General features: G+C 42.4%; 1 protein-coding gene across 1 annotated transcript in view; it reads left to right on the top strand.

The window, feature by feature from the left end:
• The window catches only part of LOC100650084, a 56,879-nt gene extending 40,010 nt beyond the window's left edge, over positions 1-16,869 (top strand). Inside the window, exons 2-3 of the mRNA XM_003397613.4 lie at positions 7,506-7,752; positions 13,764-16,869. Coding sequence (XP_003397661.2) covers positions 7,506-7,752; positions 13,764-14,089 — 573 coding nt within the window. The 3' untranslated portion in view covers positions 14,090-16,869. The remainder of the gene's footprint in view (positions 1-7,505; positions 7,753-13,763) is intronic.
• The last annotated feature ends 4,858 nt before the right edge of the window (positions 16,870-21,727 follow it).

Here is a 21,727-nt window from a genome sequence, read left to right as displayed (position 1 = left end):
CTATTTGACAGCCATATTTGTGAAGTGTCAAAGTCAACGTATATATCGTAGTAGAAAATTAAGTAGACGATCGATAATTAGCTGTATCTGGGATATTGGTTAAATGTAGAAAGCTGTCAGTCGTTATCGAAACGTTATATTGTACAGGTGTTTTCCAAAGCGAATATCTCATTGTGTATATTATAATAGAAAATCATCGTACTGGATTTCATGCTGCACGATGATCGCTAAATCTTGATTCTCTCAAACGTTTTTCTAATCTTAGCGTTCGCATTCGTGATTCGTCTCGTCTCTTGCGTTGTTCTGTCTAAGGAAATTGAACGTCGCGTGGAAAATCAGGGAACCTCGAGAAGCTCGAATTAGATTTCCTTGGAAATCGTGACAAATCTACTACTACTCTATCGTTTGCAAGACGATCGAGTTACTCGCAGAGCTGCCTAATTAAAGCTCATCGTTCCCTTTTCTTCGTTCCTTCTTCGTTCCTTGATATTCAGGATCAACTTGCACGAGAAAAAACAGCCGGTTCGTTTACGGATAATCAATTAGTAACAGTCACTTCCACGGTGGTTTCCCATCCGGTTCTCACAGAGTTCATGCAGCGCAGATGGCAAGCTGGAACTTTCTAATTGCTTTCGTTCCAATCGTTCGATTCGATATCATTTTATTTAACCCTTCCACGTTTAACCCTTCTACGGTGTTCGAGTCTCCTCCACCCATCATTTCGGGATTGAAGAAACTCGAAGTTGGATCATTTTCTTACTACCGTTCTTGTTTGTCTTCATTCACTGCGAAATATCTAATTGATATTTCGTGATAATCTGTATAATATAGCTTCACTCGAAGGGCAAAAGACACGGGGTGTCTTAAATATGCCGATATATTCCGAAAGGTGAATTTCATTAGGGAAAACAGGATAACTGGTGAAGCTTCTCCTGTGTAAAAATGACCAAAAAGAATACGATATTAGTTTGTCAGATCCGTCTCTTCAAAGATTGCACGTGTAATAATAGATTTCTTGTGTAATAGTGCTTGTACATTAATGAAACTTTACGCCGTTCGTTAAATAAATAAATAAATGACGATAATGAAAATATCGATCGATTAGATAAATTCGATAAACGAAAGAATTGTAACGATTCGCAGTATATAATAAGAAAACAGCGAGCGTTCGCACGTGCATCCAGCACGGTGACATTATTAAATTTCTCCGGTGCTTTCCGCAATGTGCAACGCAACGCAACGTGTCGAAATGCTGCGGCACCGCGTGCTCACACGTGCCGTCGTCGCGGAAGTAAAAGTCAAAAGTTACTAAATCAACATTCGCGATACGATTGCTTTGCACTTTGCTGCAATATTCTCGTATCGAACTCCGCGACTGTTAGACGCTGTTTATCAATCGAGTGATTTATTAAGCGAATTAATCTCGCGAGGATCGCACAGCCTAAAGCGCCCTTTCTCTTCTCAACGAGAAAAATTGTCGTAACGATGATTTATTTGGTGGAATATCTGGCGAAAGAGTAAGAGAGCCTGGCGTAATATCATTTTCATGTTTATTACCGAGGATGTACCTTCAAAAAGTTTAAGGATACACGGATCTTCTGGAAAAATAATTATTCCACGAGCAGAAATTAAAGTCGGCTGGCCTGGCGCGTCTCTCCTTTTGCCAAGTGCTGAGAAAGATAAAGAGGGGAGGGGAAACCGCCGGAAACAGGCAAAATATTATTGCCAGCACGCTGCTCCATGAACTATAAATTTCCACTTGCGCTGAATTCTGTTGCGTCGCAAGAAGTTACATATCCTCCGGCGGTGCCACTGCACGGTCTCTGTTTTTTCCATCGAGTATTCAAGAAGAAAAGACGCAGAGGGAAAACAGCAGGAAAACTATGAAATAGATATAATTCTGCCTAATGTATGTACGAGATAAAACGGAAAGCGCAGTCTTCGTTATTTACGTTAGAGTATTCCAATTACTGGCAGTCTCGTAAAAAGTCAAACGCGTCTTATATATTCGCTATACCTTAAAAGTAATACCCTGAGATTAAAACAATTTACAATAACGCCAGGTGCTGGTTGATGTCGTAATTCTGGTATTTCCAGATTTATTCCTTATACACGATCGAATCTCGTTCGAGTTTCGTCTCGTTGGCTGGGAATCGTCGACTCATTTATCAACGATATTGCTTCATTTACCGCGTAGTCGCTCGGCTCGAACAACGTTCTTTTACGAGCTAGACTCGCGAAAACGCTTGCAAAATTCACCATGGATGTCAAGGGTCGCGCTGGGTTGCCTTTATTGCGCGGTGGAAAATTAGCGTAAATCAACGTCAGCCGAGTGGACGGTGGATAGTCGGAGTATACCATTAAACGAGGATTAACGAAATAATAGATACGACGTTTATGGTGCAGAAGGACAGAGATATAGAAAAACCTAAGTCGTGAAATGTTTGCTACAATTCACTAGCCGATATCCGATAATATTGACATAAATTCGCGTGCCAATCGATATACCGTTATGGCAATCGATAGGGTATAGCTGGATGGCTATGTATCGAGCACAATGTAAAGTCGATAAGAAATACACTGCTATATTTCCTGATATGCTCAATTAAGCAATACTAGAACCGGGTGCGAAGCCGGAACACTTGCTACCAACCACGTGCCATGTTGTACGCGTCATTCGTGGGCGTTTGCGGAAAATTGAATGACCACGAACGTTTTATGGATGGCTCGAATACCAGTCTTTGTGACTTTTTCGAAAATTCTTTCTCACGACTGCAGAATATTTTTTACGAGTTTCTGCGGGGTTATCTCACGGTTCCAACTACAGTTTGCAACAGGGATCGCTGATTAGAAAGATAATTTATTGCGTGTTCTCTTCAGCAGTACCCTTCTGGAGTACTTTTCGCTGCAATGAAAGTGGCAACAATGAAAACTTTGTACATTCGGAGGTGTGATTCTGCTACTGGAAGAATTCTGTGAGGAATTCCAAGGACACTCAAGAACGACAGTACCACGACATCAAGGAGAGACTCGAGTAGTAAAAGAAGTCGTACGAGAGTGCTGAGCATGAACCTCGTCGATGGAAGCGGAGCAAAGGGAAGATTCCCGCGTTGAAAAAAGACGACTTGATGGCTCTGTAGTTCTGTTAAAGCGAACGAAATTAAATAACTTGGACAATTATAAAAGGAATTCAGAAAATGAATTTTAATATTAGAAAAAGACTTCTATACACGCTGTATCGGGAAAGAATTCCAATAACAAAAATCCAGTCGAAGGGTATTAAATCAAGAACTTTTGAACGATAAAAATGTAATACGATTGCAAGTACATTAAACAGAAGGAACTCCAATAATAAAGGAAGAACGCGATAGCGTTGACAAAGTTTGTAATGAAAGACCAATACCTGCAACATCAGCCATTTTCGACAAGACAAAAGTGTAAGAGTAACACCTGCAAAGAAACAAGTCTTTTCAACAAGAACGGAACAGGATTTTCAACAATTAAAAAGGCAATTTATCTGATAACGAACGTAACAAAAAGATCCAATAGAATCTCTGTCGAAAAAGAACCAAAGAAAGGATATTAAGTGATATAGCACCATCAATAATCAGACATCAGGCAATCAGGCAATCAGCGTTATTCATGCGAATATTTAGCAAACTATCCATTTATCCTTTTATCATTCTTAGACATTCTGCCAAATAAATGTAACGATGCATGCACGACGAGTCAATTACTAGTCATTTCGTGTACATCGGAGGCAATGTTTAATCAGGTCGCGCGTACACCGCACGACAATCGCTCTCGCGTATATTAGAGGCTGCGTAATTTCAGAGTGGACCGTGAACCAATTAAAGTAATGAACAGGCGAATTTGCCCACGGGTATGTGGAAATATTTCGCCGTTGCTTCGACGTTGCATTCTACTCTCTCCCACCATCGTCGTTCCATTATAAACACGCGTCGTAGCAATTGCAACGAACCTTTCGACGCTGCTATCCAATTTCCCAACAAGAACAAACAAAAGGGACGCCCAAAGGTACGCGCATCCCGGTTAAAAATGATCCCTATGATTGTTAAAATTATTAAGTTGCGTAAAATATAGACAAATATCAACACATGGTGTTACGTTCGAATCAGTCCGCAGCCCAAAGGGCCGCGTATGTCACGATGAATCTTTTTCCAATTTCGAGAGGTTTCGGATAGTTGGTACATCTGCAAATTACCTTACAATTCCTCGACCAACAAGAACGACTTTTCGATCGTGTCGTCGACAATGGGAAATCGCGCGCGCGCGCGCGCGCGTATGGCTGGCAATTATATTCTAATATCCCGTGATAAACGAGCGAGAGAAGTAGCGGAGCGTGTAATTACCCTTGAAAAATGAATCCGCCGTTGGCCATCTCTGGCGCGGCTTGTTGCGAAATATCCGCGGGAGAAACGAAGGGCCCATGGTGGAAAGTGCGCGTCTGCCCCCTTTCATAAAAGCCGGGCGTCGCAATTACGCGCCACTATGAAGTCCAGTTTAAAGTCCGTTTTCCGTAGCAATACCGCGTGCGGGCCGGAACGAATGGCCGGTCGGTGTATCAGGCCGCGGCGTAACTTTAATAAATCGCCCCTATGCGTCTCTGGTTCCGCCGTGTATTCCGTGTTCGCCGATGAGCATTTTCACGCTCGGCCCATCCAGTACCAGGCATTTGTTATTTTAATTATTTTGCGTACAGATCGCGGCCCCGTTATTGTCAACGTTTTTAGCGCAATAGCAACGAGTATTTCCGCGAGTATGGTCCAGCCTGGTAAGTTGGTGAACAACAGCCACGGCGAATGAAATTACGTTACTTTTCGGGCGAAATTGCGTTTGCCGAGAGAAACGAGGCAAATCGAGCGCACGCTATTGGAGCGTATTGGTCAAAGAGAAGTTTTCGACAACGATGCGGTTGTTTGCAGCTAGCACGGTTAACTGTCGACTAATTACCACTCGGAATCTTATTACTTCCGTGGCTCCATTGGTCGGCACGATTTCGATACTCGAAAATAGCGAAATATTTCTTGCAAATGGAATAAAGCCTGGATTACAGCAACATAGCGTTAACTGGATTCGAGCTGGCTTCGTTAATTGGCCATCGTTATACCCGTTGTTTTCGAATATAGATATCACGATTAATTCGACGTAAAATTCATTTAGAAATCACGCGATCTGATGGAAATGGTCGCGGTTTCATCTCGCATACCCATCGTGATTACGGTATTAATTATTAATCGAAGTGGCACGCGTTTACTTTCAATTATCCGTACATCAAATCAACGGGAAGATTTCAGATGATTGCTTTATCGACGGATCGACTTGCTCGTTGCAAAACCCAGTTAACATCGAAATCAGATCTTTTCTTCTTCGTTCGTCCTAAATAAACGAAATGTTGTTTCGAGCAACGAGATCTCCAGCCGATCGATATTATTTCTCTTCGTTTATTCATAGCCGATTGCACGGCCAATAAATCGTCGCGAATTTAGTTTAAGCACGAGCTTGAATTATCCGTTCCTCGGCTAAAGTCAGCGGATTATCTCGTCGAGCGAACGATTTCCTGCGGCACGAACGACAACCCGTTCCCTGTTGGCCAGTGAATTATCATTTATTTTAGCATTTAATCGCGTCATTCGATCTTCCTTCCTACTTAAAGATTCAGTCGTCAAAATGACGACGGGTATCGCTACTCTTGTCTCTCCTCGAACTTCACAGTCTAGCTGCGAGAAGTTAAAGCCAAGTTAAAGTGGATTAAGCCCGTGTCAAGTTGCTTTTAAATTTTAAAAGTTTCTCGTGACTGATTTGTACGTTTATTGGAACGGAACCGAAGAGCGATGGTTTATTAAACGACGAGAATTTTTCACGATCGCGAAAATCTATCGCGGTAAATGGATCGCGACACTTTCATAAACTTTTACTTTTCGTACTTAAGAGGTTACACCGTATCGAGCCATGAAAAGTAGTTGAAGTTTGGACATTTTCTCTCGCGGGTAATTACAAAATGATGCTTTAAGAAACATAAAGAATCGATAAATTCGATCCTACGAAACTCTGTATTCCCTTGATGCGTTTTTAAATTGGCTAACACGCATCCCATTGTTTCACAGTGAAAATACACGATAAGCCGACTGTTCTAACTTCAATCGACGACCACCGTTGTTTTACGTCGTTGCGTCCTCCGCTCATCTGATAGAATTATTTTTTATCATCCTGCCGTTATACGTATAAACGGACAAATCATTTCGATACACGAATTACCAATTTACCGTGGACGAAAACGTGCTAATAATTCGAAAAATTGGATCGTTTGGGACGGTGCTCGGTCGTAATTATGCAGATAACTTTTACGAAACCGGGATTTAAATTGACATTCGATTTAAAAACTCGTTGAATTTCCCTCGTTCCAGATTTTCTAGTCAGAAACTGCGAACTATGCAGTCGATATTCAACATCGAATCGGCGGAAGATCATGATAACGAAGTATAGAGCGAAAATTCAATGTTTGATTAAAAATCACATCGAGATTTTCCACAAAAATATTGCCTCGCATTTTTCCACATATATGTTCTACCATTTTACGCGGAAAGAATCCATCCGCACTCTCAAAAATTACTAAAATGTTCGAAAAATATACGGTTTAGTTCTGAGACATCTCGAAAGAAACATATTTATTTATTATTTATTTATTTAAACCTTGTTGGCCCTTACTTTATACGTAGGTGAAATACCATAATACATAATTGATATTTATAATAGTTGCCTAATTGTCTAATCCATTTATGTTCATAATTGGATTCGAAAGATGCCGGAGAACCGCCAAAGTAATCTAAGCTAGTAAATTTGTTTGCAAAATTTGATAACCTGGTAATGACATTCGAATGCTCGAATCGAGAGGCAGATTGCGAAGATGAGAACGTAAGAGGATGCCTGATCGTTCTTATAAGTGCATTGGTAATCGATATTGATTCTTTCGAGGATCTTTGAACATTGTACGTGTCCGTTGTGTATTTCATATCCGTACTATAAAATAAATAATTCCTACTATCGATTATATAAAATAAATAAATATATTTCACGTAAATGTTTCTAATATCCGCGTTAAAAAACGAGAAAAGTTTCTACCCTCGGCAAATCTGTATTATTGACGATAGTTTCGATGAAATGAAGCTGCAACGCTTTTACGTAACTCTGCTCGTATAACGTTACCAAAAAGATAAGCAACTACGACGGTTCATTGTCAACGAGTAACAAACAATTCGTAAACAAATTGAAACAATTGTAATCTTGGGAAATCGTATCGATCGAAACTGTGGGTAGCACCAACAGGCAACATTCCAAGCCCCCGTTCGCGTTTCCTAAATCTGCCGGCTTTACAGCAGAGTCCGGCTTTGCAGCAGTCCGGCTTTGCCGATCGGAACGCGTCAGAGCGCGTTTGCGTTAGCACGCGAACGTAATAAATCCATTTGTGCCGGTATTGATTTCAGATAATGGGCAAGTGGTACGTGGTGGAGGTGCTGGAGCACAAAGTCGACTCGTCGAAACCTGTCGTTGGATCGTACGTGGTCGATTCTTGTCCGATCGTGAACCTGATGGAGGCCGAGAAATCGGCCAAGTTCTTGTCCTCGTTGAAGCTATTGTGGGTGGAGGAGGCCGGCAGTGTGGAATACACCTTCCGGATACCGGACATCACCAGGAAGCCGGGCTTCTGGATCTCCTCCAGTTTTCAAAATGGTAACTCGTCCCCAACCAGATTACAATTTCGGAACACGAAGAAGGAATTTTAACTGCTGTGAAATTCGCAAAAGAAGATGGTCAAAAGATATCAAAATTCCACTTCGGGAACCTACGATTCCGATACGACACGCCATCATCGACATTGGCATACTTCGTCGTTGACGATGATTTTGTTGAAAAATTGCAATCCGAAGATAAGAAAAATGAAATATAGCGATAATTCTTCGTATTCGATGCTTTCCATTTTGCTTTAGAAGCTGGTTATAATTTAATAACAAACATACTTTGCAGAATATTTGCGTATTTAATGTGATATTTTACTTATTTCATTTGTCGAGTTTTATCGTTATTAATTATTACAATTTCCTTTGGAAAGTAGCTGTTGAATCTTCTCCTTCGTTTCGTGCATTGAAGTTACGATCGTTTGAGGTGGACAAACTTACAATTCGCTTCTCGGGTTACTTCATGTGCATTTTGTTTTACAACTATCCCATCGCGTTTGCCATAATTGATTGTGAGGCTTTAGGATCTATAGAACGACGCTTTATCAGAATTTTAGGTGCGGTACTTCGACCATCCTTCTTTTGCGAACCGATGCAAATTTTCACGAGCTTTTCCCAAGCGAAAAAAATAAATTCGAATAATCTTTTGACTTTCTCGTCTGCTTTGTTCTCTTTTCTTTTCTGTTTTTGAGGGTTCTTGACAAAAAGCTGCGGAGATTTAATATTTTTTTCTGTTAAATCTGTGAAAAAGAGTGGGAATCGAGTAGATAAGCGTAATTCCCGACAATGATTCTGGCGTCCACGATTTTGCTGAACGGTTTTTCTCGGTCCGCGAGGATAGTCAGCGTGCCATTCGTGGCGCATAAAACGGAAGAATAATTCCCCCGTGAAACGTCGCAGTTGGTGGCGCGAGGGGGAGAAAAATAAAAAATAAAAAAGCTACCCGGTTAGTTCCTGCTCCAATGAAGTTTCCTCACCGATAGATAATAACGAACAGCTCGATAACTTGGAGCTACTCGGTTCGAACTTCTTTCAAAGACGATTATCGTAAGCCGACGAGGTAACCGATTTCCCAGAAATATACTTTCCTCGATAACCGACCAGATTAAACGTGGCCAAATTGGCTAGTCGCTAATGCGAATGCTCGTGTGTCCTGTTTCTCAATCTCACGATATTGTGTTATTCGTTTTGGTTCATAAATGTCAAAGTAAGAAACGATGACACATTACGAAATGTAAGCGAGTTAACTTGATTCTTTGTTACCAGAGTATTTCTAACGTGAAATGGAGAATTATTTATAGCTTGAGAAATAAGTCTTGGACGACATTTTTATGCACCTTTCTTTCTTCATTTCGATGTCTAGAAACGACTTTACAAATATCCTCCGCGTATCTCGTGACACACGTACTGTGTACTACGTATATATGTGACTGTATGTGTACAATATACTGGGAAATATATTTGTTTTTAGCGAAAAATCGGGTCGATACTCTGATCGGTAATAGTCCTGTATCGAACTATAGTCGTGCCCAATACAAACCAAGGCATTCTTTTAGTCAGTGGTTTCCTTTTTTAATAAAATAATTCTCGTGACAAATTCCCGTTGCCGACGTAAAATTGTCTCGAAACTTCTGCTCTTGCCCGTGATAAGACCAGAATTTTGTTAGGATATATAGAAAGGAGATTGGCGTTTAGATAGATTCCTCTATCGAGGAAATTAAGATCCATCATCTGGTTCGAAATCGCGTCTCGGTATGGTCCGATGGATTCTAAACAGAACTGTTCCTACAAGAGTAGTGGCTTACCAGTTGTCAGCTCCTAACTTCAAAGCAGTTTCAATTCATTGACCCGATGCAGCTTTCGTAGTTGGTGATCAATGAGCCGTATAAACGCGATAGAACAAAGGGGGCGGAACGAAATAGCCAATCGAACTGGTTGTTTCCTAAGAACGAGATCGACAAGCAGGTAAATGGTCACTTCCATGGTAAAAGCGTGTTTTATCATAGTTTTCAATCTCGCAAGAACTTGGAACCTTTGTTGGCTTTCGAATCAAATTCACCAACGATATCTGTGATATGTTTCTGTTGGAAATCTCTCGGTCCAATCGTCTGAAATACAACGAGGGTGTGAATTCCTGTCGACTACGAGCAATGGAAATCCGAATGAACGTCTTTCTTCGATTATTGGTAGCGATCGGATTGGGACGAACGACAGAATGTTGAACGACTGAGAAACGCTGAGAACGATAGAGGAAGAAATGGTTTGAGGCGTGAAATATGTGAAGTAGTCGGTCAAAAGGCGATCACAGGGGAGGACAATTTTCGCCGAACGATCGCCTTCTAAGCGGCTAATTATCGAGCTCTAGAGACTTAGGAACAAAGTAGGAAACCAGTGGCGGTAATTAAAGTCGTAAGGTGCATCCGATAACGATCTTAATGAATTCCCAGGTAGCCGGCGTGATTATCGGTTAACTGTCAGCGAGAATAGAGCCGAACGTGGTCTCGTCGGTCATGCCGGAGAGAAGTCAGCCCATCCAATTATGGGCTGGCTCGGGATAGAGGAACGAAGCCGCGGAGGAGCGGTGGAAATCCGCGAGAAACCGTCGACGCGGAAAATAATTTTTCAAAAGCCCCTTGCCGGGCTCCTTTTTTTCATCTCGCCGCTCCATTCTTCTGTCTCGTATCCACGGACAGCTGAGAGTTCGCGAAAGCGAGCACAATGCGTTCGCGGATCGAGATTTCTCGAAGCCTCCTCTGCCTCTTCTCCTTCGCCAGAAACTTATCCCTTGGACTTGGTCGCGAGGCGACGTTTAACTCGAATCTCGTCTTTCCAAATTTCCGTTTAGTTTCAAACTCCTCTTCCGCTCCTTTGTTCTGGTTTCTTTTTTCTTATCAGAGTAGCACCGCGTTATTAAATGGTTGGATTTTGCTTCATTGACAAATTGGCTACCAGGCGAACCTTGCGTCTTGTCCACGCAAAAGTTTGTTTTCCTGATAGATTATTCCTGTATGTTATAAAAGCGATATTTTTATAGAATTTCAACTGATATTACATTACAGCGTAAAATATTAGCACTTTGCTATGTTATCGCGATATCGAAGCGCTACAAATTTTGCGATATTATTGTTCGTTCAATTTACGGTGTTTCCCAAAAATATTCTTGCGCCAATTTTATACCATTACGTGCTACAAAATATATATGCAAAAATCCGTATCGTAGATATTTTGACAGATTCCTTATGTGATCAATCGCCGATATAATCGACTCAGCGCCGTGTCTGAACTCTTTGGACGAACGAGCATGAGATGAAAGTGATTCGACCAAACAAGATCGCGATCTGGCGGGTTAGCGAAAAATTCAGTTTCGAAACAGCGGAACAAAGCATACGCTGATTTTCAACGGGAAATATCTCTATGGCGTTTCTGCTGACACGCTACTAAAAATTTCACGAATTCAACGAACTTTATCGAAACAACGCGACCGTGTCACTTTTTAAACAGAGTTCCCGCGTCTCTTTGTTTGTCGCGTGCTTGCCTCCTGTTTTCAGTGCCAATTCCCCGATCCTCCTGTTTCTACCATAAAACGGATACAGTCCGGATAAAAGCACTCGACTTGGAAAATGAAAAATAAATCAAAGGCGCGTGTTGCGCGCGAGAATGACAAGATCTCTCGTAGCAGTCTTGAATTCATTCCCGGGGCGTTTCAGCTGTTCCCTGTAAGCTGCTGCTATTGCGAATCATCGTCGAAACGTGCGCGTGTCGTGGATCGACGCGGAAATAAACAAGGCAAAATAATTGATAAAATGATTCGTTCGATGAAAACGTAAAGTCCTTCGGCAGAATTTCGGGCGACCGAACGGCCGCTCCAATTAGTTTCATACGATTAAACGTCAATATCCCGAAGGCTAGTAACCGTTTACATGATGAAACAGCTTAATGGACGACGCAATAATAATACGATAGTACTGGCTGTTGACGTTATTGCGATTGGCACGTAACAGACGCGTGACAATCATTTCCCGAAGTAATAATACCCGCCGTTTTATCGGCCAAACATTCAACAGGAACGTAACGTTCGTTTAACGATTTAAAAAAACGCCAAATTTAACTATCCTCCGTATTGTACAGAGTACTGATCAGAACGGTCGCCACGATTTTTCAAGTCGTTCCGCTCATCTTACGAAACGACGTTTCGAACAAAAGTTCTCAACAACGATCATCCCGTATATCCGATTATCTGGCAATACTTCGAACATACAAACCGACGTTCGTCGTTGGAAAGGCAAATAACAATGGTGAGATCGTTGGGAAAAGTAGAACGTATGCATCGAAGGTAAGAAAAATTAATGGCGATACGTAGATGCGATATGTGGAATGGCATACGTAAACTGAGCGCGACATCCGATAATCCTATCTGCGCGTATTCCTAATCAGCGGCGTAAGTACACCATCAACGACATAATGGCGCGTAATGTGACAGATTTCCAGCGGGAGCACACCGGCATTCCCAGTCGTCGTAGACAATAATCAGACCGATTCACTGATTTCCTCTGCTGATTCCCCTTGAATCGCGGCTGCGTATTCCCCGATTTCAAATCATTTCGATGCTTCAGTTCCATTCGTTTGAAACGACGCGACGTCACGTCTATGGAATGCATAGAATACACGAGAGAAATATCGCTGCAAACAGAGACCAAGTTGCTCCAATAGTTTCATATGCATTATCGATGCATTTCCGTGAAATTAAAAGGAACAAGGGAAAATGGTGATCGAGAAGATTTTCGAAGAAAATTCGGGATCGGATTCAGGACTTTTTCTCCGCAGGATCGGATCTCGTTCTCTTTATCGCGATTTTATTTACGATGCTTCCTTTCTCAGTTTTCTAGCTGCGTTTAAAGCTTGATGTTTCATCGTTTAGTAGCCTTTAATTCGGTGTTCTAGTTAGGCGGATTTAAACAGTATGGATTTTTACTCTTTCTCTGTGTGAACGGCGAACATCCTGTGATAAATCTCGTAGTTTCCAAGGTCGTGCTACGAGATACAATCGCCTGGCAATTCCTGCGGTTAACCGACACAGAGTTAATCAAACTGCCGTTCATCCCCCGTCGTGCAACATTCAAAATCCACCAACGATTCGAACAATTTGTTCATCTTTCGTTCTGGTACGCACGAATGATGCAACGCGTTATGACGGGTCCATATAAAAAACAAACTTCGACAGTTTTATATTTTCAATATCAGAATTTCAAGCTGCATGTATATTGCAGCATTGACCCTGCTACGTTCGCCCGGCCATTTTCGATACAGCTATATTTTTTCAATTTTTCGATCGAAAAATATCTCCATAAATAGTATCCTATCTCTATGCATGATTCCCGGTTTCGATTTTACGTTAAACATCCTGTTAAAACGTTGCGAGCTCTTTTTGCTTGTTAAAATGACAGCAAGATTGAAATATAAAAGGATTTAAGAATATTATACAAAACTGTGGAATATCGCATAGCGTCACCGGTTCAAAATCGCAATGACACAGCATCACTCGTCATTCTTTATCCGAAGTATTATTTTACTATTTGTTTAATTATTTTCGACCTCGTGAGCCTAGAAAATGAATCGCTGCCTTACCATCGCTCCTTAATTAACTAGTCGCTTATTTACTCGATCTATTCTACTTTCATTTCACTTTATTACTATCTAATCTTATCTTTGGTCTCGGTTGTCTTTCTTTTTCTTTTCTAAATCCCTCAGCCAATTTACTTCGCAATATCTTCCGCCTCCACTTTTTCCAGGCTACCCCTCGCACTATCTACTTCCTTACATTCTATACTGTACAGTAACGTACCGCAGTTCTCACCCCCTCTACGCACATTCTACGCTTTTTTTCGTCTTCCTCTGGCCAGAATCTACACGCTTCTTCTACATTAGGCCTTCCTTCTCCTTCCTTCCTTCCTCGCTACATTATTGTTACAAGCATAGAGCTCTAATCGATCGCGACGATTTCGACAGGTACGCTGACAATGTCGGAGAGACCGTACCATCAGTTCACGGGGAACGTGCACGTAATGAAAGCCGTGGCCTCGGACATGGTGTTGACCTTCTGCTCCCGGAGCCCGGACAATCAACTGTATTCGTTGCTGCTCTCGCGAGAGCACATCTTACAGAAGAGCGATAAACGAGGCGTTCACAATCTGCTGAGCCGTCGGGGCCTGAAGAACATCAGCATCCGGGAGACCTGCATGAACAGCGCTGTCTACAGAAGAGGATCCTTCAATCTGGTTGGCTGGCTGACTTTAATAGGAATACTATCCACCTTCTTCTTCGGTTCCTGGTAGTGGTAATCATCGAAAGGAAGAAACGATCAAATTTTCGGGGTAAATCGTTAGTTGCTTGGCGAGTCGATTAACGATGATCTTTAACAATCTTTCTATCCGAGTTCTCGCGATCTCTACTGTATACTGCGAGTCCTCCGAATCGACAACTCCGACCGTCCCGAGAAAGATCGCCTGTGAAACGAAATAAATAAAGCTCGTTGCTCGCCCTCGAGAAGAGCAACGAGATGACAATTTCCGCAGGTATCGAGAAAAGGACGATCGATTTTAACGACATCAGCCGATAACAGAAGACTCCTCTTTTGATCGCGAAAGAAAAGCTCCCCTTAATTGCCAACGCAGCTAACGATCACGCGACTTGTGTCTGTTGCACGAAACCTCGACTGCGGCGTAATCGTAACGAGAATCTGGTCGTCTCGCGTCTGTCCGACGATGAACGAACGAGAAACGCGAATCTATCGTTGGCCTCGTGATTCAGCCATGTGAATCCTGTACGAGAAAGGACGCACAGTCGTCAGGGCGGGTCGACCGGCTGTTGTCCTTTTCGGCACGATGCCAACGGTACCAAGGGGACGATTCCGCTGGATAGCGTGTCGTGCTGCGTTTTCTCGTCCAGGTTCTTCCTGTGCTTATTACCGCGGGACCTCTGTTCCTCGAAGGAGCTGCCGATCCCTCGAGTCCTCTCGACTGAAACAACGCGGACTCGAAATTTGTGCAACCGCGCGTTTACGATAAGTGAGACGATCGCATAAATCGAGGAGGAACCGGAATGTTCAAATTCTCCATGCTATTGACTCTCTCAGTCCTCGACAACAGCGGCATTGGCAAGAAATTGGAGAAAGCAAAGTTCTGTTCCTTTTACGCAACATATCCGATTTTCCACGTCGCTGTATATGCTACGAAATATATGGTACGCCTTTGCGGTTTTACTTTTCATCATAGGTTTGCTTATAAAATGTTCTCAGGTTTATCGTTCTTCGACAAACATATCAAAATACGTTACTTACTGAGGGTTATCCAGGAGGGAAATAAAATGTTTGACACGCGAGGATGAAATTTGCCGGCGTTAACGCTGACCAGGGCTGAAAGAGTTAAACGTACGGAGAACTCGTTGTTCCAGCTAAGATAATGCTCGTTTGAGAAAGCGAAACGAGCGTTCCCGTGAACATTAGTCACGTTAGATAGAAATGCATGTTGTATGTATCTCGGTTCGTGGATTTAAGAAGACAATAGTAATATATCGTGAGCGATCGCTTCGTTTCGACGAAGATCGATCGAGTAGCCGATTATAAGATTCATCTATTCGCTCGTTGAATGAGTGAGAAGAGAAAGCGAACGGTGCACAGAGAAAGAAACGGATGACTCGAGTGCGTCGTTCCTTTCATTCCGTAATGTGGAAGTTTAACGAAATTGCAGGTTTTGTTGTGACACGATCGGTACGATTCTTTGCTCGCCGAAAGTGATCTAATCGAGAGGAAAATTCAAGTGAACCGTGAAATTGAAATTGGAAAATCATCAGCTGAGACAAATACGAAATTCGACGATCGTGTCGCGATTTTTCCCTGCGCATCTCTCTCCTATTTTCAGCTCCGTTTTAGAATAAAGAAATTTCCATTCTAAATAAATCGCAATTAACGAATGGATTCGATTATCGAGGACGATTTTATTCCACGACGAAGAAGCAGCAGCAAGAGCAGTGTACGTTGCACGATCGTATAAATAGTTGAACCCTATCGTTAGAGATATTACTCGTGTCATGGAAGGTCAAAGGTTGTTCGAAGGTTGGGCCAAGGGTTCGACCGAATCGAGTAGCCGCGTCCTTTTTGCCTCGATCACATTCGCTTTTCATTCGATATTAGTACGCTAAACACACACGTACATACACACAAATACACGCAGACCGTTATCACTGGCGCATAGAAACACGCGACATATCGTTTTATACTTAGCCGAGATTCGTTCGAGATGATCTTTTTTATAAAGACCTTTGAATTCTACCAGTCTTGCGTCTTCGTATGCCTTTTTATACGAACATCCGGGCGTGCAAAATCTTATACTTGATTTTTACTCTTTTCTATGCGCCACCGTTTCAATGCCAACATATCACACGCTCTATCCGTGGACAATATCGTCTGCGACTCGCGTCTTCTCTGTTGATGCGAATTTCAAATGTTTCGTACAAGCTATAACGATGGCTAACGATTTTCGAACAGACCAGGAACACAGCAAGACTATCGATTCACACATTTACATAGACAGCGTGACAATGTTTTTCGTACATCGCATGTTTTCTCTGAATATATTCGTGAAAGTGTAAACGAACGCGTTCGGCCGAGTTGTTCAATGCGTTGAAGAAGAGCAAGAATTATCAGAGCTTCCCGCGAGAACGTGATCATCGACCGTGTCGAACGGGGAGGGGAAATGTTACGATTTGTTTGACAAGTTCAAAGTAAAACCCTGTGCGGTGTATATACATCCTCGGATCGAATGAAGCTAGGCGTCGCGTCGTCGTCGTGGCGCCTCTGACGAACGGTGTCTGAAAGGACGATACAATATACGCATGGGGAAACTCGTTAAATTATTGTACACTTTTCGATGGCAATCGCAAGGGAGTACACCGTGTTATGTTTTAAATGCTCTAGAGTCTTTATTTATTGTACAGAATGCTCGATATATAAATAAATGAATGAATATATATACAATACGATCTAGTACCTAATACGATATAATCGTATTCGCTTATTATGTGTATAAATATGGAACAATAAATCACTTCGACGGTTTCCAACGATTTTTCTTTTCCCGCAACCTCCTACGCTCCCACCGAAATAATAAATATGTAACGCTGGAAAGTCAGAAGTTGCTACCAACGTCGGAAGGTCTCGCAAAGTTTTACCTAAGGCTGTTATCGTACGTTGCGACTCGAGTTAACGATGAGATAGATAACGACATTGGCCTGTGTATCGCGAGTCTTTGAACAAAGTTATACCGCAAATGAAGCAGGTATCGAAGAGGCGTATTGAGCACAGAAATTAATTTCTTGATGAAGCTTTTACAAGTATTCAAAATTATTACTCCGAAATCTGATACTATTTCTAGAGATCGCGATAGCATTTGATTCTGTATGAATAATTTTGAACGTATGATCAATGTTGGAATTGAATGCTCGCTAAATATATCGAGAAACGTATTGGCTTTAGTTAAGGTTGATGAAGCTGCAGGAAAAGAAGAGACAAGCAAACGTATAAGATCGTGCGTGTATGTGAGAAATCAAGCTGCAGGATCGAAGGAAGCTTTTTAACGTTACGTAACAGCGTCTCTAGCAAAAAAGATAAAATCTTTCGACGAACTGGCACCGGTAACTAACTTGCAACGTTACTGTCGGCTAGAACTAAGCGGGAGTAGAATGGAAATGTCCAGGGGGGCCAATAATTAAGGTTAATTTTGCAATTAACCCCAGGCCGTTGCGCGAGCTTGTACGGTCATCAAAACCTCTATTCCACCCCTTCTCGCATCCAGCCCATTTCCATACATTTTCTTGTTTTAATTTTCTTCCCCATCCTCTGTCTTCTGCCTGTCTTCTTTTCTACTCGCACCCCCTGCCCTAGTCCTGACTGCTTAACAAACTTCCACAACCTCGAGGAAGAACTTCTAACGCCGTTCAACGAGCTACAATTACTTCGCCCTGATTCTTGCCAACTTCTAATATCGAGACTAATTTTCCGCCTTGAGGGAAATTAATGTTCCACCGTTGCTCTCTCGCGAGATTCTAAAACGGAGCTAATTCGCCCGAGCCATGAATCTTAGAAACCTTTAGCAAAGCTCGCGCGATAAGATTCGTCGGTATCGTTCTCTCAAAGCAGCGGATAAATTAGAAAATGCATCACCAGGATAGGTTGCCTTCGTCGACAGAAAAATCGGAAAAGATCCGAACCGATGGCAGTGCGGCGGAACTGGTTTCACTCGCGTTCCTTCTTCCGCCTCTCTGATCATCCTTTTTCGTTTCCATCTCGGTTCTATCTACCCTTTTCCTTCCGTCTTATCCACGAAACGTCGTCTTCGAGCGTTTTTCCGATGGCCGACGACTCGATCTGCCGTTACGATCGCACCGAGGATGCTCCTATCCGGCAGATATGAGACTAGGGTCAAAGGAATCCCCGACACAAAGGCCCACATTGCGGAAGTGCAGAAGCTTTCAGCGAATTCGAACGTAGACGGCAAACACGTCGACGTGGAATGGTATAATCTGTTCAACAAGAAGCTGGCGAAGTTGCTGCAACGCTCGCCTATGTGTGCAACCCGACCCACTTGTTGTCTCGTCATGGAAAACACGTTTAATGGACCGCTAATACACGTGGTGCGTTCTACCGCATCGGTTCACGGTCCTGTTCGACGACGATGACAGCGACCCGTGGAGCTTTTGAAGGTTGTAGATCGTGAAAGTACGAGATACTCGATAATGCTACAAAAGCCAAAACGTCTAGCCGAAATTAATTTCTCGTCGTAGGTAAACTAAAATATATAGAAATTTGTTGAAAGTCAAGAAACACCATGAGGAATCCTAATTTCTCAGATTTATCTGCTAATTTATCACATCGTTTTAATTCTTTGCGTATTAATACCTCGCTCCATACGAAATCTCGATTGTACACAATTCAACGAGCAAACACTGAATTGCTTTACACCTCGTTCGTATAAAGTAATACACGCGAGACTCGTAAAACAAGCATTGCGGAGAAATATCGCCGCGTCGAGGATGGTGTTACCAGAAGGGCGCGCGATTCCCTGGAATGGGGAACGGTCAAACACGGACTCCATCGTGGAACGTCACATGACAATGATGAACGATCCCGGACGAACGCGCCCGGAACAATCGCCTTTCCGAAACAACACGCCGATTAACCTATCAATGAGAATTAGCATTTTAATTGCCCACGTGGGTGTCCTGCAGCTCTTTCGCTGTAACTTAGCAAGCGCAGGGATCGCGACCTCACTACCGGCCGGAACAAAGAAACGGGTTAATAAATTGGGTAATGGCCGTGCTCTGATGAATCGGTCGATTTCAAACAGGCAGTGGGACGACGATGTTGGCGAAGAAAATTTTAGACGCGAATGCGTGGGATAGAATGGGACTGTTCTAATCAAGTAGCGGATAATAGAATTGCCAATGAATTCGTAGCAGCCCTAAATTTCTGCCACGTCAGCCGTATATTAGAGACAATTTCTCTTCTTACGAAGGAAAACAATCCCAATTAATTTCTGCCATAAACCTGTGTTCTGGAAGTTTCAGTAAGCTACTAACGATCTGGCTATCATTTCACCTAACGCATTTACGGATACGAACACAAAGGTGCAGAGAAAGTAAAAGAGGAGGAGAGAAGCACAAGCTGAGAAAAGTACGTGGGAAGACAAACGTAACGAGGGATAAGAAAGCAACAGGAACGGCTAATGGAGGCAAGGAATAAAGGGTGGGAAGTAGGAGTAGGTGTACTTGAGTTTAAACTTGTACAAGGGCCACGGCTTTACGGAACACGTTCGAGGAATAAGAATTAGATTCAATTACCGGCGGGATTCAGCACGCGTCCAGTTGCATAAAGTTTGCCACCTAAATTGCTGTTCCGTGCACGCCGTTGCGTTATTTTCCTACCAATTTGATGGCCTTCGAGCGACTCGAGACGCGTCAGTAGTATAACTCGTGCTTTCGTCAGACCGCGCGCACGGCCACTACTACTTACGGTTTACTGCATCGTCGGGTCTTTAAAGTGGTCGGATAATTGATGCGCATTTTCGAATTTTCAAATGGAAATCTTTCGATACCAGCGTACGCTATTTCGAGGTAATATTACGCGAAACGACGTAACAAGGAGAGCACTGGAAGATTCTTAACGAGAAAGTTAAAGTTACCGATCAAATTTAAACTTGTCTACTCTCGGAAGTCAAGTCCTTACGCGCACAAGTCTGCATACATCGTTTCGCATTTCACTTTACGCGTATGCCACGATATTACGAATTTTGTAGACAAATTGTATTCTTTCCACGTTGCCCTATCCTCCGGGTGTTTCTCTACCATTGCACGACATCCGAGCTTCGATCGTGGAAAAAGTTTCCACTCACCTGTAAAGTATTGAAAATATACAACGCTGTATAGGAATTTTATGGAAAAATCAAAGGCGCGAAAATGCACAGAATATTCAAAGTATCGGATATTCAAAGAAGGCTATCATACTGGTTACGATATTTAACGAGTGAAAGCTCCTTAAAACCCGTCTTTTTAGTTCTCTTCGTAGATATATAAATTTGCAGAAAAAATTCGCACTCCCATAATAATTACCGTTTTTAGCCACCATTTTCTTATTTACTCTTCGCTAACAGCAAAACGACTATAGCGTCCACTTATGAACCGTAATGTGCATAAATTTTAAACATTCTTGAAGCTTCACAAGCGTTTACCCCTTCCCGTATGCCAACAAAGATCAAGTATCACCGCTGACGTTGAATCCCCTTTAATTAGGGTCCAAGCTGGTTTTCTTCGAGGAACGAGACCGTTTACCGAGAGATTAGGTTTCGTCGTTAGAACAGAGACAATTAGCGCGAGGCCAGGCACGTTTCAAAGAAATTTAACGCGAGTCGGCAACCCTGTGACATGTAGGTACTTACGCGTGCGGGAAACGCGCTCGTTACAGGCAACACGGCGTGTGCCACGAAAAGCTGCAAGTTGACACGAGTATCGCAACACGAGTGTACGTGGCATCGTTTGTAGGAAACGAGCGTTCGTGCACACCTTGATAAAGCCGGTAGAAAACCTTGGTCGACGTTGCAAATGGATTTCCAGAGGTATCGTATCCGCTGACCCTCGAATTCTAACTGGAAAGCGATGAATAACATCAGATAGAATATCATGGATATGTTTTCTCGATATATGTAACGTAAGGCATTGAACCCTGCACATCGAGCGACTACGTTGATCGTGAGTCTTGCAACATCGTTGAATATTTGCGAGAGTTTTCAAGCTTTCCGCTTTCGTTACACAACGTGTCTGGGTCACACGAGGCAAATTTTACACACGTAACGTCGTTATCCGAATTATTGAGTTCCCTGCAGCAATTTTGAGCTTTAGAACCTTGTTACAAACTGTTTCATAATGGTCCAGAACATATTCCAACGGTATAAGCTCCGTAACAATATTACCAGCGTTGAAACTAAACATTGCCATTTTTAGTCTTCGAACGTTGTTGGAACACTGAACTTTGTAACAACGTCGAAAATCCGGTCATAAAAGATAGGGTAGTAGTACGGAATATCTATTTTATTTTCTTACTTGAAGAGTCTCGGTGTATATCAAGAAAAGACGAAGAGCGAACGACTTTAGGAGGATTTCCTAAATTTTACACAAGTTGCCTTTTTCTTTCGTTTTTCCTATGGAAAATCCACAGGTTGAACAATAACGTATAATATCGGCCAGTGTTATTTTAAAGCAAAACAAGTTACGAAACTTGCTATTAGACCAGTTCGTTGCGCTACTCGTGCGTATATAACTTAACGTTGTAACATTAAACCGGATTACAGCCAGTTTTTCTAGCTCGGGAGATTTTGCAGCAGCGTTTTGTCGCCATAAAAGCAACTAGCAGAATTAAACACCTG

Source organism: Bombus terrestris, chromosome 9, assembly GCF_910591885.1.
Source record: "Bombus terrestris chromosome 9, iyBomTerr1.2, whole genome shotgun sequence".
In the NCBI taxonomy this organism is placed as follows: domain Eukaryota; kingdom Metazoa; phylum Arthropoda; class Insecta; order Hymenoptera; family Apidae; genus Bombus; species Bombus terrestris.
Note: the sequence above shows the minus strand (reverse complement) of the source record. Positions and strands in the feature narration are given on the sequence as shown.